This window comes from Tinamus guttatus, unplaced genomic scaffold (assembly GCF_059628265.1).
Source record: "Tinamus guttatus ecotype Peru unplaced genomic scaffold, ASM5962826v1 Tinamus_guttatus_pri_ptg000327l, whole genome shotgun sequence".
NCBI lineage: Eukaryota > Metazoa > Chordata > Aves > Tinamiformes > Tinamidae > Tinamus > Tinamus guttatus.
In genome coordinates this window covers 6,116,977-6,141,097 of record NW_028288861.1, presented here as the reverse complement: position 1 = coordinate 6,141,097, position 24,121 = coordinate 6,116,977, and the positions used below count along the sequence as shown (strand labels likewise).

The 24,121-nt window shown below is 40.8% G+C and overlaps 1 protein-coding gene across 2 annotated transcripts in view; it reads left to right on the top strand.

Annotated features, from left to right (window-relative positions):
• Positions 1 to 259: 259 nt before the first annotated feature.
• Positions 260 to 24,121, top strand: part of BAZ1A (bromodomain adjacent to zinc finger domain 1A) — a 59,240-nt gene continuing 35,378 nt past the window's right edge. Inside the window, exons 1-4 of one of the 2 annotated variants that reach the window (XM_088529233.1) lie at positions 260 to 422; positions 7,214 to 7,492; positions 18,029 to 18,172; positions 23,024 to 23,125. In XM_088529233.1, the coding sequence (XP_088385359.1) occupies positions 310 to 422; positions 7,214 to 7,492; positions 18,029 to 18,172; positions 23,024 to 23,125 (638 nt within the window). In that variant the 5' untranslated portion in view covers positions 260 to 309. The remainder of the gene's footprint in view (positions 423 to 7,213; positions 7,493 to 18,028; positions 18,173 to 23,023; positions 23,126 to 24,121) is intronic. The other variant, XM_088529234.1, reaches the window with a different exon arrangement.

The window sequence follows — 24,121 nt, the reverse complement described above, 5'->3', positions numbered from 1 at the left end:
AGGCGGGGGAGGAAGGCGCCGCCGCTCGCTCCTCGCGCACTCCCAGGCGCGCAGCGGCGGCTCGGGCACACAAAAGGCCGCCGCTCCGCTCCGCTCCCCCGGGGGGGGGGACACGCCGGGCCCCGCTCCCTCCTCCCCGGGCCGGGGGCGCCGCGGCTCGCGCGCAGCTCGCTCCCTCCTGCCCTCCACGGGTTTATATTTATTTTTTTATTTATTTTTTTTTAAAAATCTTATTTTTTTCTTCCTCTTCTCTCCACTTGGAAGCGGGTCCCGGGGCAGGAAAGGAAGGCGAGCAGGGGAAGCGGGGCGATGCCGCTGCTGCACCGAAAGCCCTTCGTGAGGGAGAAGCCCCCCGCGGACCTGCGGCCGGACGAGCGCGTCTTCTACTGCAGGGTCACCAACGAGATCTTCAGGGACTACGAGTAAGGGGCGGCGCGGGGCGCGACCCCCGCAACGGCTGACAGGGCGGCAGCGAGGGGACGGGCTTCCCCGGCGGCGCCGCGGGGAGCCGGGGGCGCTGGCGCCGCGCCCGCGGGGAGGTGGGGGCTGAGGGCGGATCTCCGGCCCCGGGCAGGGGGAATCCCTGTGCCCCGAGGGCGGCCGCTTCCCCCCGACCCGCAGCCGCCGGGGAAGTGAAAGTCGGGCGCGCGGAGGCGGCGGCGCGGCCCGGCCCGTGCCTGCCCCGCGGGGCGGCAGCCGCGTGTCGGCGGCGGACGGCGCTAGGCCGCGCTCCCTCCCCCCCCGCCTTGCCCCGCGCCGGCAGCCGCGCAACGGGGCGGCTAACGGCCGCGGGGCGGCGCGGGCCGGTTCAAACGGCGGCGCGGGGCGGGCATGTGCCGCGCCGGGCGCGCTATTGTTGTCGGGGCGGCCGGCGGGGGCGCCGCCCGCGGGGCCCGCTCCGCGCCCCTCCGCTCCCCGGCGGCCGCGTTAACCCCTTGTGCCCGGCGCGGCTGTCAGCGCCGCCCACGGCCGCCGCGCTCCGCCCTCCGCCGGCCCGGCCCGGCCCGGCCCGGCCGCAGAGGGCTCGGCGGCCCCGCGCGGCGCGGGGGCTGCACCTGTCCCCGCGGGAGCGCTGCTGGCTTTGCTGGCGCCCGCGCAGACCGTCTCGTTCTTCTCCGGGTGCGGAAAGGCCCGGGGAAATTGCGAAACCGGGGCGAGCTGCCGAGGGCTCGCGCTGGAGGCGAGCACCAGGGCCCCGGCTGGCCCTGCGTGTGAGACCAGGGGTAGAAAGGGTGGCGAGGGGCCTGTTCGGAAAGGTCGCCCTCCGCTTCTGCCGCCTGACCCTACCGCAGAAAGGTCCTCCAAAACCAAACGCCTCTCTCTTTTTCTTTTCTTTTTTCTTTCTTTTTTTTTTTTTTAAGTGAAGATTAACGAGATTAAATCTGGAATACTTTTCGTTCACAGCATATGAAATTACCTCACACCTAAGTCCCTTTCGTGTTTCGACTTGCTTTCCTTAACTCAAATACACTTCACCTAATAAAACTGTGAAGGAGCTGGATTGGGTAACCTTGAAGGGTGCTGCCTTCCAGCTCATGGGAGGGTCTAGTTTGCGAGCAGAGGGTTAAGCGTTTTTGGGAAAGTTTAGCAAGGAGCATTATCATGCAGGGCATGCTGGAGCGCTGGGAGCAGGAACTGACAGCCTCGTGTGTATGCACGAGCAGAGTCCCCTCCTCCTGCTTGCGCTGCTTCGAAAGCCGCCGCTCGGGCCGCAGTTGTTGTTTATGGCACAGTAAGATGGCTCTCAAGCGTTGCGGACGCTTCTGAATGGCATTTTGTGTTTTATGTGCCTGCGTTCGTGTGGTTTTGCTGAAGCTTTACCATAAGAAGTGTCTTCATAGAACAGCGGTGTGTCCTGAAAAGGTTTGAAGGTTTTGAGTGCTCCGGCAGGCTTATGTACATACAGCCAGGATGTTGTTGTTAAGAGAAAGCGCACGAAAGAGCAAATTCCATATTTAACCAGAGTGAGTGAATTTGGGGGTAAATGTAAAATCGTGTTTGCAACAGGCTACCCTAGAAATGCCAGTGGGTGATCATCACAGAAATGGGGACTAATGTGTTGTGTTTGTTCAGCGGATAAAGTTTATTAAATCTCCTTAGACTTTGTATTAAGGGGAAAATACTGTTGCCAGTGTTTGTGGCATTAATCTACTGCAGAGCATAGCGTTATCTTCCAGCAAGTTTTAAAATGCTGATCCTTGTCTCTGCTAGGTGCAAAGTGATGCTGCAAATAGCTATTTTTTTTGAAAATAAAAAGATTTTTCTTTGCTGAAATAAGAGCAAATAGGGATAGAGAAGCACTTTAAAAAGTTGCTTTTGCTGCTTTGTGACAGAAAACCTATGTCTAGATCAGTCTGACAATGGTGCATCAGTTTGTGTGTGTTTTTTTTAATAAAAATCTAATTTCGCAATAACATGATTTTTTTCAATGAGAATTTAAGTACTACCAAATCTGACTGGATCTGACTAGACTGTATAAATTCATACAGTAAACTGAAGTCACCCCCTGCCCCAAGTGCTTTAACACTTTTGGTTCCTGTAAGCTCTTAAGACTTGAATGTTGTTTTCGTAGTTTTTATTAAGTACAAATTAACAAAGTAGAAAAGCTTCTTTAATGCCATTAGTAGCCTTAGTAGAGATGAGTAGAGTCATAAATTTCTATTTCTCTACACATAAGAGAGCTAAAGCAGGGATAATTTGGTAGGCCAGTATTTTGTAGTGTAACTTTCTCTTTAAGGATGCATTTCCTTTCTGAGCTGAAATACCTTCTCATATTTTTTTCTAATCTTTAAAAAGGAGTACAGTGAGATGACGATATTTAATTGTAGTTAGGAAGAATAACAGAAACTGAGGGAACTTGAGGGATGGTCTCAATCCTTAGTAGTAACAGCGGGGGATCTGTGAACAGATCAACAGAATATCCTCTCAGGGAGTTTGAAAAAAAGCAAGTTGTTGGGGCTGCATGAGAAACACATTAAAGCAGTGGGACATTGTTTTCAGCCCTTGCCACCTTTCCTGTGGCACTTAATAGCTGACATAGATATGCAGGCAAAATTGCTGTTAAAGTATGGAAAATCTTGCTCATGAAGACAGCGTGGAAGATCAGATGGTATTGTAAGGAGACAACTGATCTAAAGAGGGCTCTTGATAAAGCTACGAAAATAACAGCATATAGTGGGAGAGCTGATTCTTGTTATTTAAAAAAAAAAGGGGGGGGAGGAAAAGAGAAAGCTGGCAACTTCAAAACGAACCCAAGAAAGGTTCTGTAGATCAGTCTGGGGAATTCTTTGTCAGAGTCGAAAAGAAGTCTGTGTGTTTAAAAGGTTATTTAAAGTATCCTTAGTTAAATGATATGAATTGTATGGATCTATCTTGTTGCCGAAAGACCCGAAAGTTTGGTATTCTTTCATATATAACTATCCTCTATATGTTAAATAAAAAAGGGGGTTTAAAAGTGTTATATGCATTGTTTTGCAATATGTCTTGTTGCCCGCTTCAGAATACAGGCAGAGTGCAAGAACACTGTTGCGTTCCAGAATGGAAAAGTTGGTCTTTTGTAAATATCCTGATAACCATAACCTATATAGATCATATATTGGAGACTCATAAGGGCTATAGCAGTGACTGTAAATTAGCCATTCCACTGATTTTTTTTTTATTTTCTGCTTTTTATCCTGTCCCTGAACTCTTGCTTAACATCCTTTCCTCATATTTTGCATTTTCTAGTGCATAATTCTTCTGCTAAAAGAACCTCACCTCATTTTTTTTTAGTACGTTTTTTAAAAAAAGAATGAAACTCCACGATTTGAAGCAAATGTTCTTGAAACAAACTAAAAACACTAAAAACATTTTAGGTTCAATGTGAATGCTTGCTAAGATCAAACAAAAGCCATCTCATTTCTAGGTTGAGTTTTTATATCGATCTGCAAGTGCAGTCAACACAGAAAAAAGTCATTTGCTTCCAAATTCTGTTTTTGGTTTGCCTCATATCAGATGTATTAACTAGCAGGATTAAACTCCTTTTCAGTGATTTGCCGTGGATTTTGCTGTTTAGCTTACCTCTGTCTGGAGAGCTAACTGTATAACGCACATGCTAAGAGACATCCAGCTGAGGTGTCACCATTAATACCTTCAACAGTGTAGCTTGGATTTTAATTCCTAGTGTTTTTAAATAGTTGAGCTGATGTGGACCCCTTCACCTGGGCAGAGCACTGCAGTCCCGTGTGGCCTCTTGTAGCCAGGCAGGCCTGGCATAGAGAGCTTCGTGTCGTGCTCTGTGTGAACTTCCTCCTTCATCTTGGCAAGGCTTACCCAGGTCTCGAAACAGCAAGAAGGCCCAAAAGACAATGAAAACCTAGACAGAAATGAAGGTAAAGCTGTAAACATGATGTGAACAGCAGAGGCACTTGCTTCTGTGCATGTAAATTGAATGTGGATTATGATCAAGTCTCCTCTTTCTGTTTGTGGAAAGATTAATTGCATTATACCTGCTGCTGTTCTCTTGTTTTGGTAGCTATTATATATGCTTCTTGCAAATTGTTTTATGAGAATTTGAATATGCCACAGAGAGACAGGAACAAGAGAAATACGATCTGCTGCTGCACTGTTGTGTTTTTGTTCTGTTGTGTTTGCCTTAAACCAAGTCAAAAGGAAATACTTGTAATACTTTTAATAGACCTAGCCATAGATGGTTTTGACATGCTATATGTAATGAGTAGGTAAAAACAAATAATGCTGTCAAAACTGAAAAAAATACATATAAAAACTTTTTTTTTTTCTTCTTGTTAAATTTGAGGGGAAAAATACACAGAAAACAAAAGAGGAAATGAGCTACAGTGAAACTAGATACACAAAGGATTGTCATATGCAAATGACAAAATGTTTTCCTGAAATATGTTTCAGTTACAGTAATCTTGGAATTTTGCGTTTGCAATGATCATGGGTAAGAAAAACTTAGAGAAGTTTTTTTGATGTTTGTTTTTATGTTGTTTCCTTTTTCCTTTTTTTTTTTTTTTTTTTTAAGTTCATTGCTGTTCTTTAAATAGCATGACTGCCTAGTGTCCCCTCACAAAGAATAACAGCAGCTCTTAAAGGGACACTGTCGACTTGTCAATTTTAATCTCCTCCTTCTGTTCCTTCCATAATCTCTATTTTTTTCTCTTTTACTTTGTGTGTGTGGCTTTTTTTTTTTTTTTGAAAAGTGTGTCCTGATAGATTTTTGAAAAAATCCTTATGCTGTTTTCTGTTTCCTGACTAAGGATAACTATCTAGATCCTCTTTGGTGAGACACAGAAATAGAAATAATGAAATGTAGGGCAGAAAGGGACCTGAAGGGGTTACATTGTCTTCACCTTAAAAAAAACAAAAAAAAACAAAAAAAAACTTTTTTTTTTTTTTAAACATGTGGCTAACTATTCTACACCTTTAAAGATGCCCAGTTTATTTTTTTTTTCTGATACCTAATCTGATTCAACATGATTGACAGCAAAAGAAGATGCTCGGCCCTATCCCTAGTAGACACAAAGAATGACTGACGACCATCTTTTTTGTATCAGTTTTTAAGTTTAAAGAATAATTTCTCTCCTTTTCTCTCTGTCTTTGTGCCTCTCTTTCTGTATTTAAGCAAGACCATATTATTCATCACTACTTGCAGGTGTGACCTAGTGTAGACGAAAGTGATTAAAAAAAATTCTGTTACTTTATAGTTGGTAGGTACTATAGATATTAGATGTCTTTTCTTCTTCTGCCCTTTTCCCTTTCTTCTCTTGCTAATATTCTTGCTAACTCATTTTCTCCTCATTCTGAGGAATGCTGTGCTGACATAGAAAGGATTATCTGAGCCAGGACCCTCGATTGTCCTTAATCCAGAATTTCCATTTTCATTTACAAAATGCTATGGTTGCATCTATCTGTCTGTGATGAGCATTGGCCTTTACATCAGTGTAACTGAGGCACATTTGTCAGCTTGGATTTACAGGGAGCTGGCAAGAATAATGTGAATGGTCTGGGTCAGTAGCCCTATTGCTAGAAATGATTTTAAGATACCTATGCTGTACAGTTCTGGGAACATACACACGGGTGTATATATATATGTGTGCATATATATCTACAAAATAAAAATAGCATGCACTGTTCTGCTAGTATTGTGTATTCACCTTGAAATAGCTATGTTAGACTGATACAGGGCAGAATGTTTGTCATGTAGCATAGTACATGCATGTAAATAGTAAGAGCTCTGAGGAGTTAAGAGTCCTAAAGGAAGGCAAATACAATTAGTCTGAACAGGGGCATACTCCAAAAGTACTGTGCTGTCCGGTCACTGATCCACAGTGTATGGTAGGTTTTAACATAGTTTGGTGAATAGCTACATTATCTGCTTCATCTAGAAACTATTTTAACAAACCCCTGTTTTTTTTCTGATACCTGTCAAAAAATGACAGTAGTTGACTAATGAGCAGTCTTCCTTCTTGAGCCCGAAGTAATAACTATAAGTAAGCAATAACAACGTGGTAATTTTAGCATTAATTGAAAATGCTGGAAAGGAAAGGAACCAATATTTGCTAATGGAAAACAAGGGAGGAGAAGAATCTGTAGGAAAAAAATAGTTTAATGCTTTCTGTAAGAGCAGTACAAACAGTAAAAGAATAAAAACTATTTAGAGAAGTGCTTGACACTAATTTTTTAGCTCTCCCATCTTTTCGTTCTGTGAGCAAAGTAAGGCACTCCAAATCTGAAATCAAGTCTCGACATGTTTTTGTGATCTTAAGGCATTTCATATTTGAACAATTTTAGACTCTCCTCTTGCAAATATGTGTGGAAATATGGGGCATATGGGGAAGATAATGACACATTAAACCCAGTGTGATTTTTCCGAGGCATATTTGTTTGCAGTTTGTTCTTGATGATTAAAGTGAATAGGACTGCTGCAGTAGTCTATAGTGAAAAGAAATGTTGGTTGTACAATAACAGATTTACCAAGCCATGCCTAATAGCAATGGTAAACAACCCTGGGTTGTTTTGCCATGACAGATATGTCTTAAACATACGTCAGTGATAGTGTTTAACTCCATGTGCTCTACAACCTGCATGGTAGAGCTGTCCTTGATCTGCAGGCTTGTGGAAGGTATTTGCTGCTGTATTGTGACCAAATGTACACGTCAACCAGAACTTACTCCTTCTTTTTTTTTTTTTTTTTCCCCTCCTTTCTTTTCAGTGATTTTTTTGAACGCACCATTCTGTGCAACAGCCTTGTATGGAGTTGTGCTGTCACAGGTAAACCAGGACTCACATATCAGGAAGCACTGGAATCGGAAAAGAAAGCCAGGCATAATCTCCAGAGTTTTCCAGAGGCACTCATCATTCCAGTTCTCTACTTGGCCACCCTTACCCATCGCCCACGACTTCATGAGATCTGTGATGAAATCTTTGCTTATGTCAAGGATCGATATTTTGTTGGTGAAACAGTGGAAGTCATTAGGAGTAATGGTGCAAGGTAAGGATATTTAAAAAACAGTGGGTTTTGTTTGTTTGTTTTGTTTCATATGGATACTTCTTGTGCATTTTTTTTTTGAACCAAAAATCAGGAAAATAAACTCGATCAGATGCACCAGAAATCACGTGTCATGTTTTGGCTAGTAGTGCTGTTCCTGCTCCTTGCTGCTTTAGTTAAGAGTAGGTTTCCATTGCTGGGCTTCGTCTATCTTTACTTTGGTTAAAAGCAGTAGTGGAGACAGCAGTTCTCTCAGCTCTTGACACAGTAGCTTTTCTGTCTGAGGGATGGACTTGCAGAAGAAAGTCAGGTCCCTGGTGTGTTCATGTGAGGAAAGTGTGTGTTGTGGTGATTTTATTTATTTATTTATTTTTTAACCTCATCACAATGTAAAGAACATATTGCACTTTCAGTGGTTAGACATTCTTTAAGGTCAAATGAGGTGTTGTGTGACCAAGAGGTAACTAAATATAGTGTGGACGGGAAGAGAGGTATACTGGACATTTCAGTGTGAAGATCAGGAATGAGATTTAATTAGAAACTAGGGGAAGTTAGGATTTTAAAATATTTTAAAAGTTTTGATGAGGTCAGCTAGAATAAGGTTAGGATTTTTTTTTTGTCTTTCAGGTAGTAAGTAATATGATGAAGAATGTATATATTTTTTCATACAGACATAAGTTCTCAGAGAATTGAGGGTTTATAAAATGTTTGCAATAGATGACTAGCTGGGGTTTAGTATTTTTACCCTTTTTTCCCCTCTTCTGGGTTTGTGCTTTCTCTTACATCAACTTATTTTATATACTATAACCATTTATATTGTTTTTTCCTTAAACCAATAAAAGCATTCAGTTAGAGGGTTGAACAATAAGATTTCTCAGTGATGATTTGGAAAAATGTTGAACTTTGGAGGCTTTCTCATGTCACTGGTAAATACGTTCTGCTTTGCAGCATGTATCTAGTATGGGCCTTCAAGCAGCTTCAGCGAGAGGACTTCAGCAGGTCTTTGTAGAGTTTGTTGACTCGTGTAACTGAGGTTTGAGGAGAGAGTCAGCCTGCTCAGTTGGGGAATACCTACAGAATGAGTGTTAGAGCTTTCGTGGAGTCGGCTGCTTGTGTTCTGGGGCAAAGTGCCAGCTTGCCCTGCTGAGCAGATGGGGCTCAGGCTGTCGGCTTGAGGGCAGCCTCGGGTCCCTGGCTGTGACCTTGTGTGTCCTGGGTGATGGGAGTGGGTGGCCCAAAAGGGTCATCAGGGGCTCAGCTCCAGCTGAACCTTCATGCATTCATGCAGCTGAACCTTCAACATTCAACCTCGTGTCTTAGTACATGATGTCATTCTGTGCACTTGGTTCAGTGGCTAATCCAGATCTTTTAAAAGACAATTTTGTACTATGTAATGAGAAAAATCCTAGAAGGATGTGCTGATGTAGGACATAATTTGTAAAGGAACCTGTATAGATGGGTAAGCAAGGTTGGGGCTGAAGAGAGTAGCTTTCCATATATCCCCAGGCTTATTCCTTCCAAAAACTGAAGTCCCAGATTGCAAATCTGGGACAGGAGAACTTCTGTAGAGCTGCTGCTGCCTTTACAGCTATACCGATATCCAAAGTCTGACTCTTTTTCATCTTTATGCTTAATAAAGTAAGTAGACCCATGTTATCATTAATGCTAAAATAGTTTTGTTTAGGTAATAAGGTCTCTTTTTATCAGAAGCCTGCATGTCATGAAGTGCAGTTGTAGATTTTCACTGCTGAATGAAACACCTTTCATTTGTCTTCAATCTTTGAAGAGACTGTCACTACCCAAACTATAAACACAAAGCATGCTTTAGAAGAACATACTTTTTTTTTTTTTCAAAAACAGCCTCTCTATCTTTCTCCTACTTTATTTTAAATTACCAGCTAAAATATTTATGCTTGTACATCTTAGCTTTTCAAAGTTTAAATGAAAAGTAAGCATATATGCAGTAAATAAACACTTTTTCTTGCTTCTTAATCTGATGAAATGCAGAATCTTTTTCATATTTTTTGACTGTTACAAGTCATTTTCTTAAACCTGCCCAAGCTAAATTTCGTTCTGATAAAGTTGTGATATTATTCTGTCTAACGAAGATAGCTCTAACTTATTTGTATTTATTTTTATTAGCCCTTAATTCAATCTTCTCAGTTATTTAAAATTGTATAGAGATACATATCTTAACAATTTTGTGTTCATGTTCTAGTTTTAGAGCAGTACATTAGTCAGATCAAAACTTCTTAAGCCTTTGGGGTGAGCTAGATATAATTCAAAATGCTGCAAATTCAGATAAAATCTATTTCCTTCAAAAATTAAGCTGCTATGGATTGTATGTTTTAAACTACATAAATATAAACTGTGTCTTGTAGAATGAAGCATAGTTTTTTGTAGCTGGTTGTGCTACGCTGATATTCTAGATAAGTGTATAGCAGAGAGCTATTTTAGTCCTTTAATATTAAGTCCAGGAAACAGTACAAATAATGTTTATCTTTATGCTTAGAGATACACAATTAAAGAGTATAAAGTGAGAAGAGATGAGACAGTTACTCTTTTGCCCAATTCACAGTTGACTTTGACTTCTATTTCGCAGGCCTGCGTTGAGGATATAACATACAGCTTGTGCTACTAGTAAAGTGATATGTGTCTGTGTGCTTTGGGTAGCTTGTCTCTTAGGCTGAACTCTTACTCAGTATATGGTTTCTGCAGACAATATAGAAGTGTAGTTGTTCTGTTTGGCTGTGATTAGCTACATTGTCTTCATCTTTTCAAACTTAAGTGGTCATAGTCCATCTAAAATGAAGTAGCATCTTATGAGACCCCACAGAACTTGGCATCTCCTGAAAAGCCATTTGTCTAGGTGTAAACAGTTCTACTGCATTTGCATGTAAAGCTTTTTGTGCATATAATGTTTGCAGGATTGTTGGCGCTCTGAGCTCTAGGCTTCACTTAATGTGAAGCCTACAAGAAATGCCTGTGTAACAAGGGGTGAATTGAGGTTGTTGAAGCAAATCAAGTATTGACTTTTTATTACTCTGAGCTTTTCAAAGGTAGTACTTTTGTAAGAGGAATGGTTTTAATACAGCCTTGTAGACTTTGAATAGAGTAAATGGAAAGAAACCTAGACTTTAGAAGGATTAGGATTTTGGGTTAATAATGTGTATGTGTTTATGAAGCAGCCTGCAGTACCACGTATAATGAACAGTGCATCTGGAGAGGGGTAAGAACACAACTGCTTTGTGTAGAGGTTAGGCACAGGCAGAAGTCTGAGAACGGTGATTCTCGTAACCAGTTTGGATGTTTTGGTTGTTGCCTCATTCCTTTTTCTGGGTTTATGTCCCTTATGGGTTCCTCTGATTTCTAGCCTTTCGTTGTCCCCCTCAGCTTTGTATTTGGCTGCCTCTGCCTTGTTGCTGAGGGTTGGTAGGAGGAACTTTGAGAGTGTGGAAGGTATTTTGTCCCTCCTGCTAAGTCACATCTGGTGCCTTTGCAGTCCTTATCACCCAGGAAAGAAATTGCAGAGAACCCCGCATAGTCCCATGTTGTGACTTGTCCAGGCAGTCTCTGAAAATGATGCTGGGAATTTGGTAGTCTAGTAGGAGAAAGAAGGAGCCAGTTCTGTTTGCTTTTAAGCCGTCAGATGATGCACTGATCAAAAGTGGCCAGCTTTTATTGGTGTATAAATATTTGATTTTTCTGGCCAAGCTTGGGCTGACTTTCCTCCAAACTGGCAGTTATGTGCCTTTCTTCCTCTCGCTCTTTCTTTCTTCCTCTCGCTCTTTCTTTCTTCCTCTCGCTCTTTCTTTCTTCCTCTCGCTCTTTCTTTCTTCCTCTCGCTCTTTTTCTTGGAAAACTATTTATTTAAACAGAATTATTCTAGTTTTTGTTGAAAAACGTTAGCATAACATTTCATTTCAACCATGACCAACTCAGCAGCTAATGTTCTAGTTCATGTTTTACTGAAATGGGAGGAAAGAAGTGTAGACCACACTGACTGGAATTTCTTACTGTATTTGTGTGTCAGAACTGGAAATTTAAGAGCCAGTAGCACACTAGTCAGTGTTTGCCATCCCCTCCCCCTGAAGGACATCTCTTGCAATCTGTCCATTTGGTGCTGCCTTAGTGCTGTGCAGTACCGGCAGGATTGTAACTCGTTAAAGTGCTTTGCAAGATACTAGAATCTGAAGTCAGTTATTTGAAACTTGGAAGGGTATAGAGTGGAAGACCTCACTGAAAAAGCAGTGGATGCCTCAGACTAAACAGCAACTATTTAAACCTACCATTACATAATTCATACAGCTGTAGTATGTTCTCTTCTGCTTGGAAGTCAGCAGTCAAAAAAGTGGGTTTTAAAAATTTTTTTCAGAAGAAAAATGTTTAATTCATGTATAAATGACTGCTTGTGATGTAGCACTAGTGTTCAGAGAAAGGATGCTCTTACAAGAAATGGTGGCTTTCCTCGTTGGTGCAAACGGCTGTCGTACCATCATCAATCACTTTGCAAGATTGCAGTCGAATTTTAGCAGCGAAGACGTAGGTTGGACAACAACTTCATTAGCTCTTCAGAACCCCCTTCCTCCATGTTAAAAAAGGGTTATATGAGGCCTTTGCTTCCCCACTGAAGTTTGTATTATGCTATGCAGTAATGAATAAGGAACTAGATTAAAAAATCAACCACCTGCAAATTAAAACAGCTATAGGTTATGTACAAGTAATGTATAAGAAGAAAAAGATCATATAGAAAATGGCAAATATCAAAAAGGGACTATATTTTGCATTTAATTTGTCCACTAGATTCTGCCACAGAAGAATACTGGCCTGATGTCAGTAAGCAAGCCATATGAGGATGCTTTACGAGGATGTAGTGTTTTTAGGATCTCTGTTCTGAGCAACCTGGTATCCACCATTGCCACGCTGTAGAAAATGTAGATAGTTATGGAACTATCTTCCCTCTAAGTAAGCTTTTTTTTTAAAAAAAATTCATCACTTGTTTGGCTTGCGTCCCAGTGCTTTAAGACAGTTGATAGTGGATTAAACTCTACGTTAGGCCAATTAAAAGATTTGCATACTGTTTTCATCTCTGTAAGTCTTAGCTGGGGCATAGGCAGCATTTTGCTTGCAGATATGATGCCTGGCTAATAGAGACTAGGGAGGGAAGAAAACAACCATCATAACATAGAAGAGTAGCTAGTTTTCCAAGTTTTTCACTCAGAGTAGCAGCAAGGTGTTTGCATGTCTGTATATGCAGTTGTCTTTTAAGAACTAGGAAAAGGCAACATAGACCACCAGATAGAAGAAGGTAAAGTGTCTCCTTGCTTACACTGTAACAATTTAGAGTGACTTTAATTTGTTTTGCAAAGACAAAACTGGAAACAGAGGCTCTGGAGCTAACACCTACAAAATCAGAAAGTTGGTGGGGCTTTATGTGGTCATAAGGTTTAAAGATAAGTTCCTACATCCAAGGGAAGTTTTCTACTCTATTTTGGAAAGGCGAACTTGATTTCAACTAGCGAAGATTCTGCATATACCCTTGAGTTGCTTTGCTAAGTGAAAAAAGTTTGAGAAAGAATTTATGCCTGGAGACCCTTTGCTTTGGGTTCCCCTGTATCATACTCATCTCGAACTACTGGTGAGTTTGAAGCGTTGGTCAGGTTTTGCCCAGCTATCTTGTCAGGGGTGAGACGTATGGGTCCTCCTAGTATCCCAGTGCTAATGTGCCCTCCTTTCGATTTGCAGCGGAAGGAGAGACCGCTGAAATCACTGAGCTACCCAGGGAGTTTCAGTGTCTCAGGGTCCCTAAAAGAAGGAGGTCTTGGAGCTCCTTGTTCTTCTGCTGCTTCTGGCAGTGGGCAGCATAGGCCTCTTGCACGGAGCAGGAGCGTAGGTCTCATCAGAGCCCTCTGTGAACTGCTTTAAGTAGTTGATACAAAGAACCATTTTTGCTGCATTAATGTGTGGTGGTGGTGGTGGTGTCAGGTCAGTTGATTTAATTTAATGGCCATCATTAAAGGATACTGAATGTCAGAGCTCCAAGGTGTAAGCACTGGGGCTGCTTGGCTGGTGGCTGGAAGGAGGAATTGCCAAGGAAGGTTTCCTCTTTTGAGCAGTGTTGGGCTATTAAGAGGTGTTGTGGAACAACATCCTGAGGTTGCAGGCGCCATTAGTTTCTGGCTGCCTTCAGCCAGCCCATTCCTGGCTGTCTCCTTTGGGAATGACGAGTCCTGCTGTGAGGCTTTGATAGATGTGTCAGTCTGCTGCCTGACTGCAGGCTGGTTTTGTTCCTTTGGAGAGAGCTGGTGGAGCTGAGCTTGGGGGTAGTTGTGTCCCCTGGCACTGAAGAGCTTCTTGGAGGCAGAGAAACCTGAAGCAAAACGCTTCAGAGGAGTTTGTGTTGTATTCCTAGGAAGCTGTGTAACCCTGCATATACATACTTTTCAGTGTATTGTTAGACCTATATTGTTTTGCAATAAAAGATTTTTTTTTTAAATACATTTTACTTATACCCACTTTTAACAGCGTGGGAATGCTGAACACTATTCTCAGAGGCATCTAAAACTTCTAGATTGCCAGAGTTGGTTGTGCTGTTTGACCTGAGCAACTGACCAGCTCTATCACAAATTCATGAAAATCAACAGAGGATTTAAGTGGTTTTTATTTTATTAACTAATTAATTATTTTTTACTGAGATATGGAGAGATGTGTGCTGGTATTTAAATAAAAATAAATGTTTACATGAATTGGTTTTGTGTTTACTCTTTCAGGGTTCCTATGTAGTTTTCTTTTTCTTTCTTTAAAAGATTTTCATCATGTACACCAAGCATCTCTTGTAGCCTTTCCACCATGGTGTTTAGCCATCTAAAGAGACCTCAGGCACCTTGGTTTCTGACCTTGTCAAAAAAATAAGGCTGTGGGCCCAGAGGCTGTCACTGGCAGGGGCTGGAGGACGTGTGCTTGCCAACTGGCTCAGGAAGAGGTGTGCGAGGCTGGGTGAGTGCAGGGTCCTCCCTTCCCACGTTTGTCCTTGTGGTTTAGCCAGCAGCTCCTGAGGCAGAGGTAGCTGGTGCTCTTCTGTGAAATTTCGTGCTGGATCTGTTCTCAATTTATCTGATCATGTTTTGAATGCACTTTAGATTTGAATAATGAGGCAGGATATTTTTTCAATGTTTACTTTATATGAAGAAAGCACTCCCTAACTGAGATATATGCTTGTGTGTGTGTGTATATATATGTGTGTGTGTATATGTGTGTATGTGTGTATATATATATATATATATATGCACAAATATATGTGTATTTGTTTTTAAGGTAACAGTCTTTTTACATTAAGGTGTTTCCAGTTCTGATTTTCAAGGGAATACTGGGTGAGCCTTCCCAAGTTATTTTTCCCATAACACTTCAGACTCTCTTCAGGTACATTTACAGGACCTAAAGGGTGCTGAGAAACAACAAGCGAATTTAAAATTGTGATATAAAAGGTAGGCTGGCAGTTAGAAAAGGGTTTTACTATTAAGGATGTGAAGTCCTGGGAAAATTTTACCTCAGGAGCATATAATCAGCTCTTAAAATGGAGCTTCACTGAGTTGTGAAGCAGATTATATATGAAGTCCTTGTCTGTGATAGCAGGGAGCAGGATTTGAGTCTAGCCTGATATGGTTCTGTGTAGCTGGATTTAGAAGTAATTGTGATGTAATGTGTGGAGACTGGGCTAGGGAATGTAAGAAAACTACTATAATGTGAGATTTTTTTTTTTAAATACCAAAGTTATGTAAAATACATGCAATATTATTTGTTTGACTTTTGATACAACCTCTGTAAAGGTCTCTAGGCTATCAGTCTTTTTAGGTAGTGGACTTTCTTTGCTTTTCAGCTATCTTAATTGCCTTATGATATAAAATAAGAGTTACAATAGTTGAGCTCAAGGAATGTTTAAGATGCTGAGAAGAAATAGACTTTCATTCTCACTAGAAGCAGGGTATTTCTGCCTTCTCTTGACCTAGGGGATCTGTTGCTCTGAGCCCTAGGTCTTCATTCATAGATTGTTTTTTTTCTTTAAAGCCATAAGGAATGATTGCATCACTTTCCTTAATCTATACTCTATCAGTAGCCTTTAAATTTCTTTGTGTTATTCTCTTATTGAGCCAGGCATTGTATATTTCACATAAAGATTTCTTCCCCAAAGATTTCTGGTAATGATTTGAATAAGGGCATGAAAAATATAGAATCACTTGCTTTCCTTTAGAATTTATTCCATTCATGATTTTCTCTGTTTAATAATAATAATAAAAAAAACACTGGGGTATTTTGCTACTTACTGAGTGAAGTATATATTAAATATAAGATTTCAACCCTTAAAGAAGGACATGTGATAGCCCTGTAAATTACAGCTCAGTCAAATGGATAAACAGGTAAATTAAATACAGGTAAATTGCTGGAATACTCAATGACTAAGTATTCAAGTGTTATTGAAGAAGATCTGTGTGTTTAAGTCTCTTTGTCCATTTGATGGTATTGAGCAGGGTCAAGTTGTGTGATTTAGCTTTCATGTGGCCGTTTTACTCCATGGCAGATTTAGTGTGCATGTGCTCCCTCTAGTGTCCTTTAAACAATTGAGAAAATGCACAAGTATTAATTGCTCTAAACATTGCTGCTTTTAGTTCTTTTCCGTAAGAATTCATTTAAAGATACTTTGTTTGAATTGAAGTCTAGAAAGATGTCTTTCAATCTGTAAAACCTAGTTCTACTAAGGAAAAAAAAATAATAGGTAATCTTTCCTTGGCTTTTTTTAAAGCCTGATAATATAGCTTCTACCTTACAGTTAGATCTCTTGTATTTGTAACGAAGGGGAGCCCATGGCATCGTGGAAATAGGAAGCCAGTATTGACAGTGCATCTGCCCTGCCGGATGCTCTCGCAGTCAATCTGAGCCCACCCCGTCTTTAATAGGCCCCTTTCACCTTGGGCTGGCTTCGTGCGCAGTCTCCGTTAGGTGCTCGGTGCTTAGTTGTTCCCGTGGGGGGTGGTGGTGTTTTTCCGGGTGTATTTAGAGGTGGGCTGCCCTCCGGAGGGGTCGGAGCCGCCAGCCCTGCGTGGGGGGCTGGCCGGGCCGCGTGTGGGCGGCGGGGAGAGCGGCCGCTCCTGCCGGCTCTGCCTCCGCGTGCCGCCGGCTCCCCGCGGGCGACTGGGCATTGCTCACATGGTCAGCTTTGCTCAGGGTGTATAGAGAGGCTCCGATTTATTTCTAATAACAGACCCTGTTTAGCATCCTTGAAAGACCCTTGGGGTGGGCAGCTACGGGCACTAACTGCTTCACTGCTTTCTTTAGTCTCAGCTAAATTCACTGCGTTCAGTGAATATGACCTGGGACATTTTAATGTTTTCAACTTTTTTTTTTTCCCTTCTTCTGCCTTTCCTCTCCTTTTGCCTTATGCTCAAATTTTTGGATAGTGATGCTTGCTTTCATAAAGAAGTGTTTGTTATAAGAAGTATTTCAACATCTCGTATTCCTTTGCCAGTGTTTAGTTCAGTTTAAATAGAAAAACACTTAAAATTGACTGTCTTAGGTTTAGGCATGATGCCAGGCTAATTCAAACCCTCTAGTTCATCTTTTCTGCCTTGTTCATTTTAAATGATAGTACTTGGTGCCCAGAGGCGAATTACTGTCTGTGGGTTTTGCTTTTGTTTTTTTTTTTTCCCTCATTTCACTCCCGTCCTGCACCCTTTGAGGTTATAGTAGTAGTGCTTGATATCCTGTGTCTTCAATAATTAGTTTTTATGAAGTAAATAAGGTTTTAGGAGCTTAAGCTAAAAACTGTGCACCATTGCGTTCCAGGAAAGGGTGAAAGGTAGTGGTTAAGAACCAGCTCTGATAAGTTATCTAACATTGAAGTGTCGATTAATTATACTTTGTAATGTGTGTTTAATTTTGGTTCTTACAACCATCATTCAGCATGGCAGAGGGGTAGACTTGTTTTGTCAGTTGTGTGCATGCCAGATGGAGCCTTAATATGTGTCAGGAGATAAATGGGCCATTATTAAGATTAGATGCATAATGATCATTTTGGCCTTCTTTATTTAGGTCATCAACAACAGTAGATGATGATCTCTTATAAGTAAAAAATATGCAGGAATCAGAAGATCTTTTGTTCTTCCTAGTTTGCTTGCAAAGTAAGTGTAAAGGATTTGCTTGGCTTCTAGTTTTGAAGTTAACTTTTTAATAAAGTTAACTTTTGAAATATTTTTCAGTTCTAAGTAAACTTGACACCCAAAATTATTCTAATGGTGGCTTCAAATTTGTGATCTGGACCACTGAAGCTGATTGTGTTGTGTTTAAGCAGATTAATAATTTCTTAGATACAGGATAATGAACTCATGAAATGAATATTTTTCCTAGTGTTTCAGTGAAAATCTCTTTTATTCACTAGCCAATGTTTAGTTATTCATGTATTCTTAAAATAACATCTGCTACAACATTAGACTTTTTTTGCACTAGTGAAAGACTTTAGTGATGATAAATGTCTGTGTTTGATTTCAGGTTGCCGTGTAAGGTTTTGGAAGTCATTGCTCCAGTGCATCACAACGGAATGGCTAACGGCCACCTCAGCAGTGCTGATGGAGACACGATTGTCATCAGTGATAGTGATGATTCAGAAACTCACAATAGTTCTGCACAAAATGGGTAAATTATACTTTTACAGTTAGGGGAAAATGAGACTACTGCAGATGCACCAGGGTCCAACTGAGACCAGTGACCTGGCTTTTAGGGGCTGTAGCCATTGAGCGCTCATCCAACCCAGAGTGACAAACTGAACATTCACAGGTGTCTTATGCTCTTGTGGTTGTCAGTGCTGTGTGTATGAACCAAAGAACTGTGAAAGATGGAGTACCTGCAACATAATGGTGATTAATCTCTTTGGAGCGACAGTGTCTCTGGTGAAGGAGGGTGGGAAGGCCCTGTGTGCCTGTCACTAGGCCTCTCTGTGCTGCAGAACCTAATGCTACTGTATCTTGGAAAACACAGTTACTTTCTGCATTTCCACACTCTGCTACTACTTAGCATGATGCACTGCTTCCCCTATATGCATATGCACTACCTCTCCTATATGCACTTCCACTGTCAACGTCAGAATTGAGATGGCTGTGTAATAACAGAACATGGCCTTACTGGACACACTGGAGGGAGTTGAGTGGTGTTTTTTTTTCTGTTTTTTTTTTTTTTTTTAATGTTCTGTTTAAGAGAATAGTCTCTTCAGGGACTTAGTGTGTTTTTCCAATATAGAAAAATATACAAAGGTGTCATTATTGTGTGTTTGTACAGTAGCTTGTGGATTTGATTATGTTTTTAGGTGCACTGTTTGTGTCTTGCCTGTATGTATGCTGTAGCTTAATGATACTGAATAAGAGAGCTTGACTATAATTCTGGTGTTTAATTTGGAAGATCCCTTTGCTGGCCAGTAATTGAGTTTGAATAAGCAGCTTGTTCCAGGAGCATAATGTGAAGACAGATCCCTGTGCTTCATAGGCAGTGTCTATAAAAGAAAATGCTTGAAATGGGCCCCCGTCTTGTAGCTGGCAACATAGATGCTGACAACAGGCTTTATATGAACTGTCATTGACTTTGAATTGTCACGTGACCATGGCAGTCAGTCTGTCATTGATTGCTGCATGAGGACTTCCATGTCCTGACATGCCTTGAATAAATAAGGAGGAGCTCCTTATATGGCTAAAGAAATAATTTTGAAACTTTTATCCTGCATTATGTCATTTTAAGGTAGTGCCCAAGTTGTTCATGAAGCAATGCTACACCTTTGAGAAAATAGATGCATTTTCTGTGTTCTGCAAGGCCTGGCTTCTGAAGGATGTTGTTCTTGGACTGAATGCAAGCGTGCACAGAGCTCACAGCAGCACTGATCTCTCTATATAGCCATGGCTTCCACATTTGCACAGCTGGTAGTTAGACTGGGGCTGATATCAGTCAGTCTGTAGTTCTCCCAGATGATTGCTTATTCTGGCAGTGGAAAACTAGTTTTCTTAAAGGCGGCTAGTGAAAATGTATGAGTACATTTTTGAAGCACTTTTCTGAGGCGTATCTAATAAACATCTATGATGTTAAAAATAAGTTGCAAACCTTGGACAATTTTAATATGTCAAGTAAAAGTCCTGAGCTAGTATTTCTCTAAGAAATGCAAGAGTGCAGTAATTTTGGGGTATGTTCAGATTTAAAGGTGTAGCCATAAAGTGTATCTGAACATGGAGCGTTGCAGTCAGTTTTTGCATACAGACATCGAACACCCTTAATACCCCTACTCAGGGAATGAGCAACTCCACTCGACTGAATGATAGGATTTTGCAATCCTAATCCTTAGGGTCTGAATTTTGCTGTATTTCGAGAATCTGGGATGTAGCGAGCGGAGAGCTCGTGGGCCTGGGAGCCGAGTTGCTGCGCTCGGAGGATGAGTTCTACCTCGGCGCGCGCAGACCGGCAGCGTCGAGGAGGTGCCTTTGCACAATGGGGCAGCAGATGCTCCGTGGGGGCGGGGAGCTCCTAGCACAGATTGATGAGCCATCTGCAAATATTTTTCCTAAAGAATCTGTGAGGCCAGAGAATCTTAACTGAAAATAGATGTCATTAGAGATCCCAACCTTTCTGTGACCCTGCTCTTGTTTGCTCGGGGCAGAAGTAGCCAAGTATTCTGTGAAAGTACTGACCTTTCGCATGGTGCTCTGCAATAAAACCTTTAGTTACACGTGGAGAAAGGGGCAGCAACACTCGCACTCTCCAGCACTCTCAGAAAAAGAGAGCGCCCTAAATTACAAGGCAAAAAGTAGTCTAGGGTCTGCAGTGGTTGATATTGTGCTCTGTGACCCTCTGGTGAGGTGCTCTGATCCTCAGAGCAGAAGCCCTCGCCACGAGCGGTGCTCAGCGCAGGCCTCCGCGCTGCTCGAGCGTTAAAGGGCTCCAGTCTCCTCACCAGCAGCGCGTGGCTGGTGGGGTCGCACTTGGCACTTGCTTTGCCACTCGGCAGCAGACGGGGGCTCTGTGAAGCTTGTGCTGCCACATGTATACAGCGTTTGCTGCCGTCACTTCGTGGCGTTCCTGCTGCCCAGAGCTCGAGTGATGTGAACCACAACCACATCAGAAATACTGGAAAAGAAACCTCGGCTTAGGTTTTCAGTCAAGAAGGATTTTGGAAAAAACAAACAAAAAAACCAGCAGATTCTTACTATCCAGAGTTTTTACCATCTTCATCCTAGTTTTCTGCCCTTATATAGGAATCTTTTTAGTAAAGGCGTGTCAAAAGAGGTAGTCATAACTAGTCTTTAGAGCAGGACAGGATCTCCAGCAGCACTTTATTTTTTGTCTTGAATTCCTTTTTCTCTCTGCATCCCTCATCCTCTGAATCGAATAATAATGGTTATAATCTTAGTTTACTTTGTATTATAAGAAAGGGTCAGTGCCCTGAATCTAGAGCTGCTTAAATCTTCCTCATAAGGTCCAAAGTCAGGATTTCATTGAGAGTTGCTGTTGTCTTGTCTCTAGAGCAGTATAACTAATAAGTTGTTACTGATGCTTCAAGTTGCTGGATTTTTTTTTACATAACCTGTAAATTTTTTTTATATAACCTGACTAGACTTGCAACATCAAAAGCTCCAAAAAGGCAGTTGCAATTATTCAGCATAGATTGGCATGACTTGGCTTGTCAACAGCAACCTTCAAAGCTGTCTAGGGGCCAGTTTCTCTGTCAGATCAATGTATTGACAAATTAGCTCTGCATAAAGCTTGTTGAGGAGCATATGTAGAACTTAAATGATTGTATTATTCAGCTAACAATTTTCAGGTGCCTTCCCGTTCCCAGCACAGCTCTTGTCAAAGGGAAATGGAAAAGCTGCTGTGCCTTTTCGAGGGGAGGACAGAATTCCTTTTAGATACATTTCTGTTCCTGTAAACTTTAGGGTTTTGTTTTGTTTTTGTTTTCTGTGCAATTTGTCTCATTCCATTAATATTGCAGGTGACCTTACTGAGAAGTATGGACATGAGTTTGAAAGTCTGAGGAACAAAACTCAGCCTCCCAGCAGACCTTTATGTAGTCCACAAAACTGCAACAGAGTCTGCCAGGCTTTAGGCTGGAAAAATGGCCACTATTGTCATTCACCTAATTTTGTCTCTATCTAACTTGCTTTTTCTGTGCTCTGAGCTGTTCTGTGAAGATTTTTTGTAGTGATTCTCTGCTGTGAAATGAGTCTAATAACACCTCTGACTCTTGCGTGTCTTGTATCATGCTTTATAAATACAGATGCAGATGTTTCCACTCTGACTTGCATGCCAAAGCATTTAAATTATCTATATGTAAAAAGTTAAAAATTTGTGTATCAAATACATTTTTCTTACTCTTGTGATTTAAACAAGATTTAGACCTTAAAGATTCACAGAGGAAGGTTGAGGAATGTGCTCACTACTAAAGATAGTCATAAAAACCTTAGAAACTAAGCAGGAAAAGATAGTGTATTTGGGAACTAGGTTGGGCTGTTACAGATAACCTGCAAAAGATGAGAGAAGAACTTCAATGTTCAGTCCTTTAGACTATTAAACTGAAGGCCTGGAAATACAGGAGTATATGATAAGGAAACAAGTATGGGTTTGCCACTGTTTAGGAAATCCTCTTGCAACAGTGTTCTTTATCTTTCCTTTTTGAGACCGTAGAAGATCATGGAAGACCGTGTTGCTGCAAGACTAAAATACAAAGGTTTTCAACTTATGATATTTTTAGTAAGACTTTTGGTTAAGTCTTCATATTTTTTTAGTTAATTAATTTAATATAGCAAACATGTAAGTAATGAAATAGTGGCCAGATAATATTAACAGATTTTAAGTTTAAGGCTAGTACAACGGCAGAAACATTCAAATTTTGCTAATTTTGATGTACTGAATTACTTATTCTTTACAGGCTGTTTCTGGGTTGTTTTGCTATTGTGATTAGCTTTTTATTTATTTTTCTTAAGTTGATCTGAGTGACTCAAAACTTTAACTCTGACAATAAGACACAAGTCAAGCAGGTTATTTATATTCTTAGGTCTGATAAATGTTTGACTGTTTCCAAGTCTGTTTTCTTTGTTTATGTTAATCATTTCCTCATTGACACTTTTTTAAAGTTTTGATTTTTTTTTGATTTTTAATTTTGAGGAATTGCTCTCCCATTTGGCCCTACTTCTCCTCCCTCCACCCTAAGCAAAACCAAACAAAAAACTATTCCCACATCCCTTTTCCTGTGCTTTGCAGATGCTGTTGCCTTTGATGCAGATTTAAAGTTAGTGAGCTGTAAGAAATTAATAAATCCGGTTTTGTACTGGCGGAAGTTACATATTATGTTAAAGATGATTGAGTATTTTCAAGAGGTCTACTCTGTGTGTGTGTGTATGTTCTACATAAAATACATATATCTTGTATAGTATATTTACTACTTCTCAAATGTTTACATTAAAGTTGATATTCTGCGACTGTGTAATTAACTTCTTTTTGTTTTCATTTTAGGAAGAAGAAAGCCATAATTGATCCCTCTTTGTTCAAATATAAAGTCCAACCTATTAAAAAAGAACTTTATGAATCTGTTATTGTTAAAGCATCTCAGCTAAGGTAAAAACAGTATATGAAAGTTAAAATTTTATCTTATGGACAACTATGTGAGAGATATAAGTTGTAAAGACATTTTTGATATAAAATGGAATTTTTAAGTAGTATTTTAGAACTATTAATTAGAAACACTGGAACAAGATATAGCCTTTGCGTTTCCCAAGCTTTCTGTAGCAGAGATTCTAAGCTTTGCAAATAGTAGTGCATATAGCAGCTCCTTTAAAATCTGTGTGCTTTCACTGCCAAACGCGTATGGGACCAGCTGTTGTCACTACTGCTGTGACTGATGGAGAAGAATGGAAAAAAAATGAGAACCCTATAAAGTTTCAGGAGTCTTAGCATTGTGAGCTCTCTTTCTGTGCAACAGTGAATCTGGCTTGAAATGCTGGAGCAGACACTGGCAATCACAGCGTTTTATTCCTTTAAAATAGCTGTGAAGATTCTTCTGTCTTAAATAGCCCAATTTATCCTGATGAATTTAGTGGAAAACTAAATTGTGGAGGGCTGTGTGTTTGTGTGCATGTATACGTACATAAAAGAGGACACACTTTTTTTTTTTTTTTTTTAAAGAGTAGATGGTTCATCAAACTTCTGTAATTTGGATATTTTCAAAAATCTTCTCTGATTTCAAATCACTTCAGTTCCAGTGCGAGTGTTTGAGATAGAGTTAGTTTTTTTATAAATTACTTTCTTGTCATCAGCAAGTCACTTGATGTATTTGGTCCTCATGCAATAAATCATCCCAATTTTCCAGTGCATTTAAGTTCATGTTTAACTTTAAGGTACTCAAACACTTCAAGGCGTATGTGGTTTCTGTAAACAGTTATTCTGAGGTGGTTTTTTGTTCGTTTGTTTTTGGTTTTGTTTTTTCATATGAAGTAGGGCAGGATTCCCTGGAATGCCAGGAGATGTTTAGATGCCCAGTGTCCTGTGGCAAGGGATTCTACAGTCTGGCCAGAAAATGTGGAGTGCCTCTTAGCTTGTCAGCTTGAGCCCTGT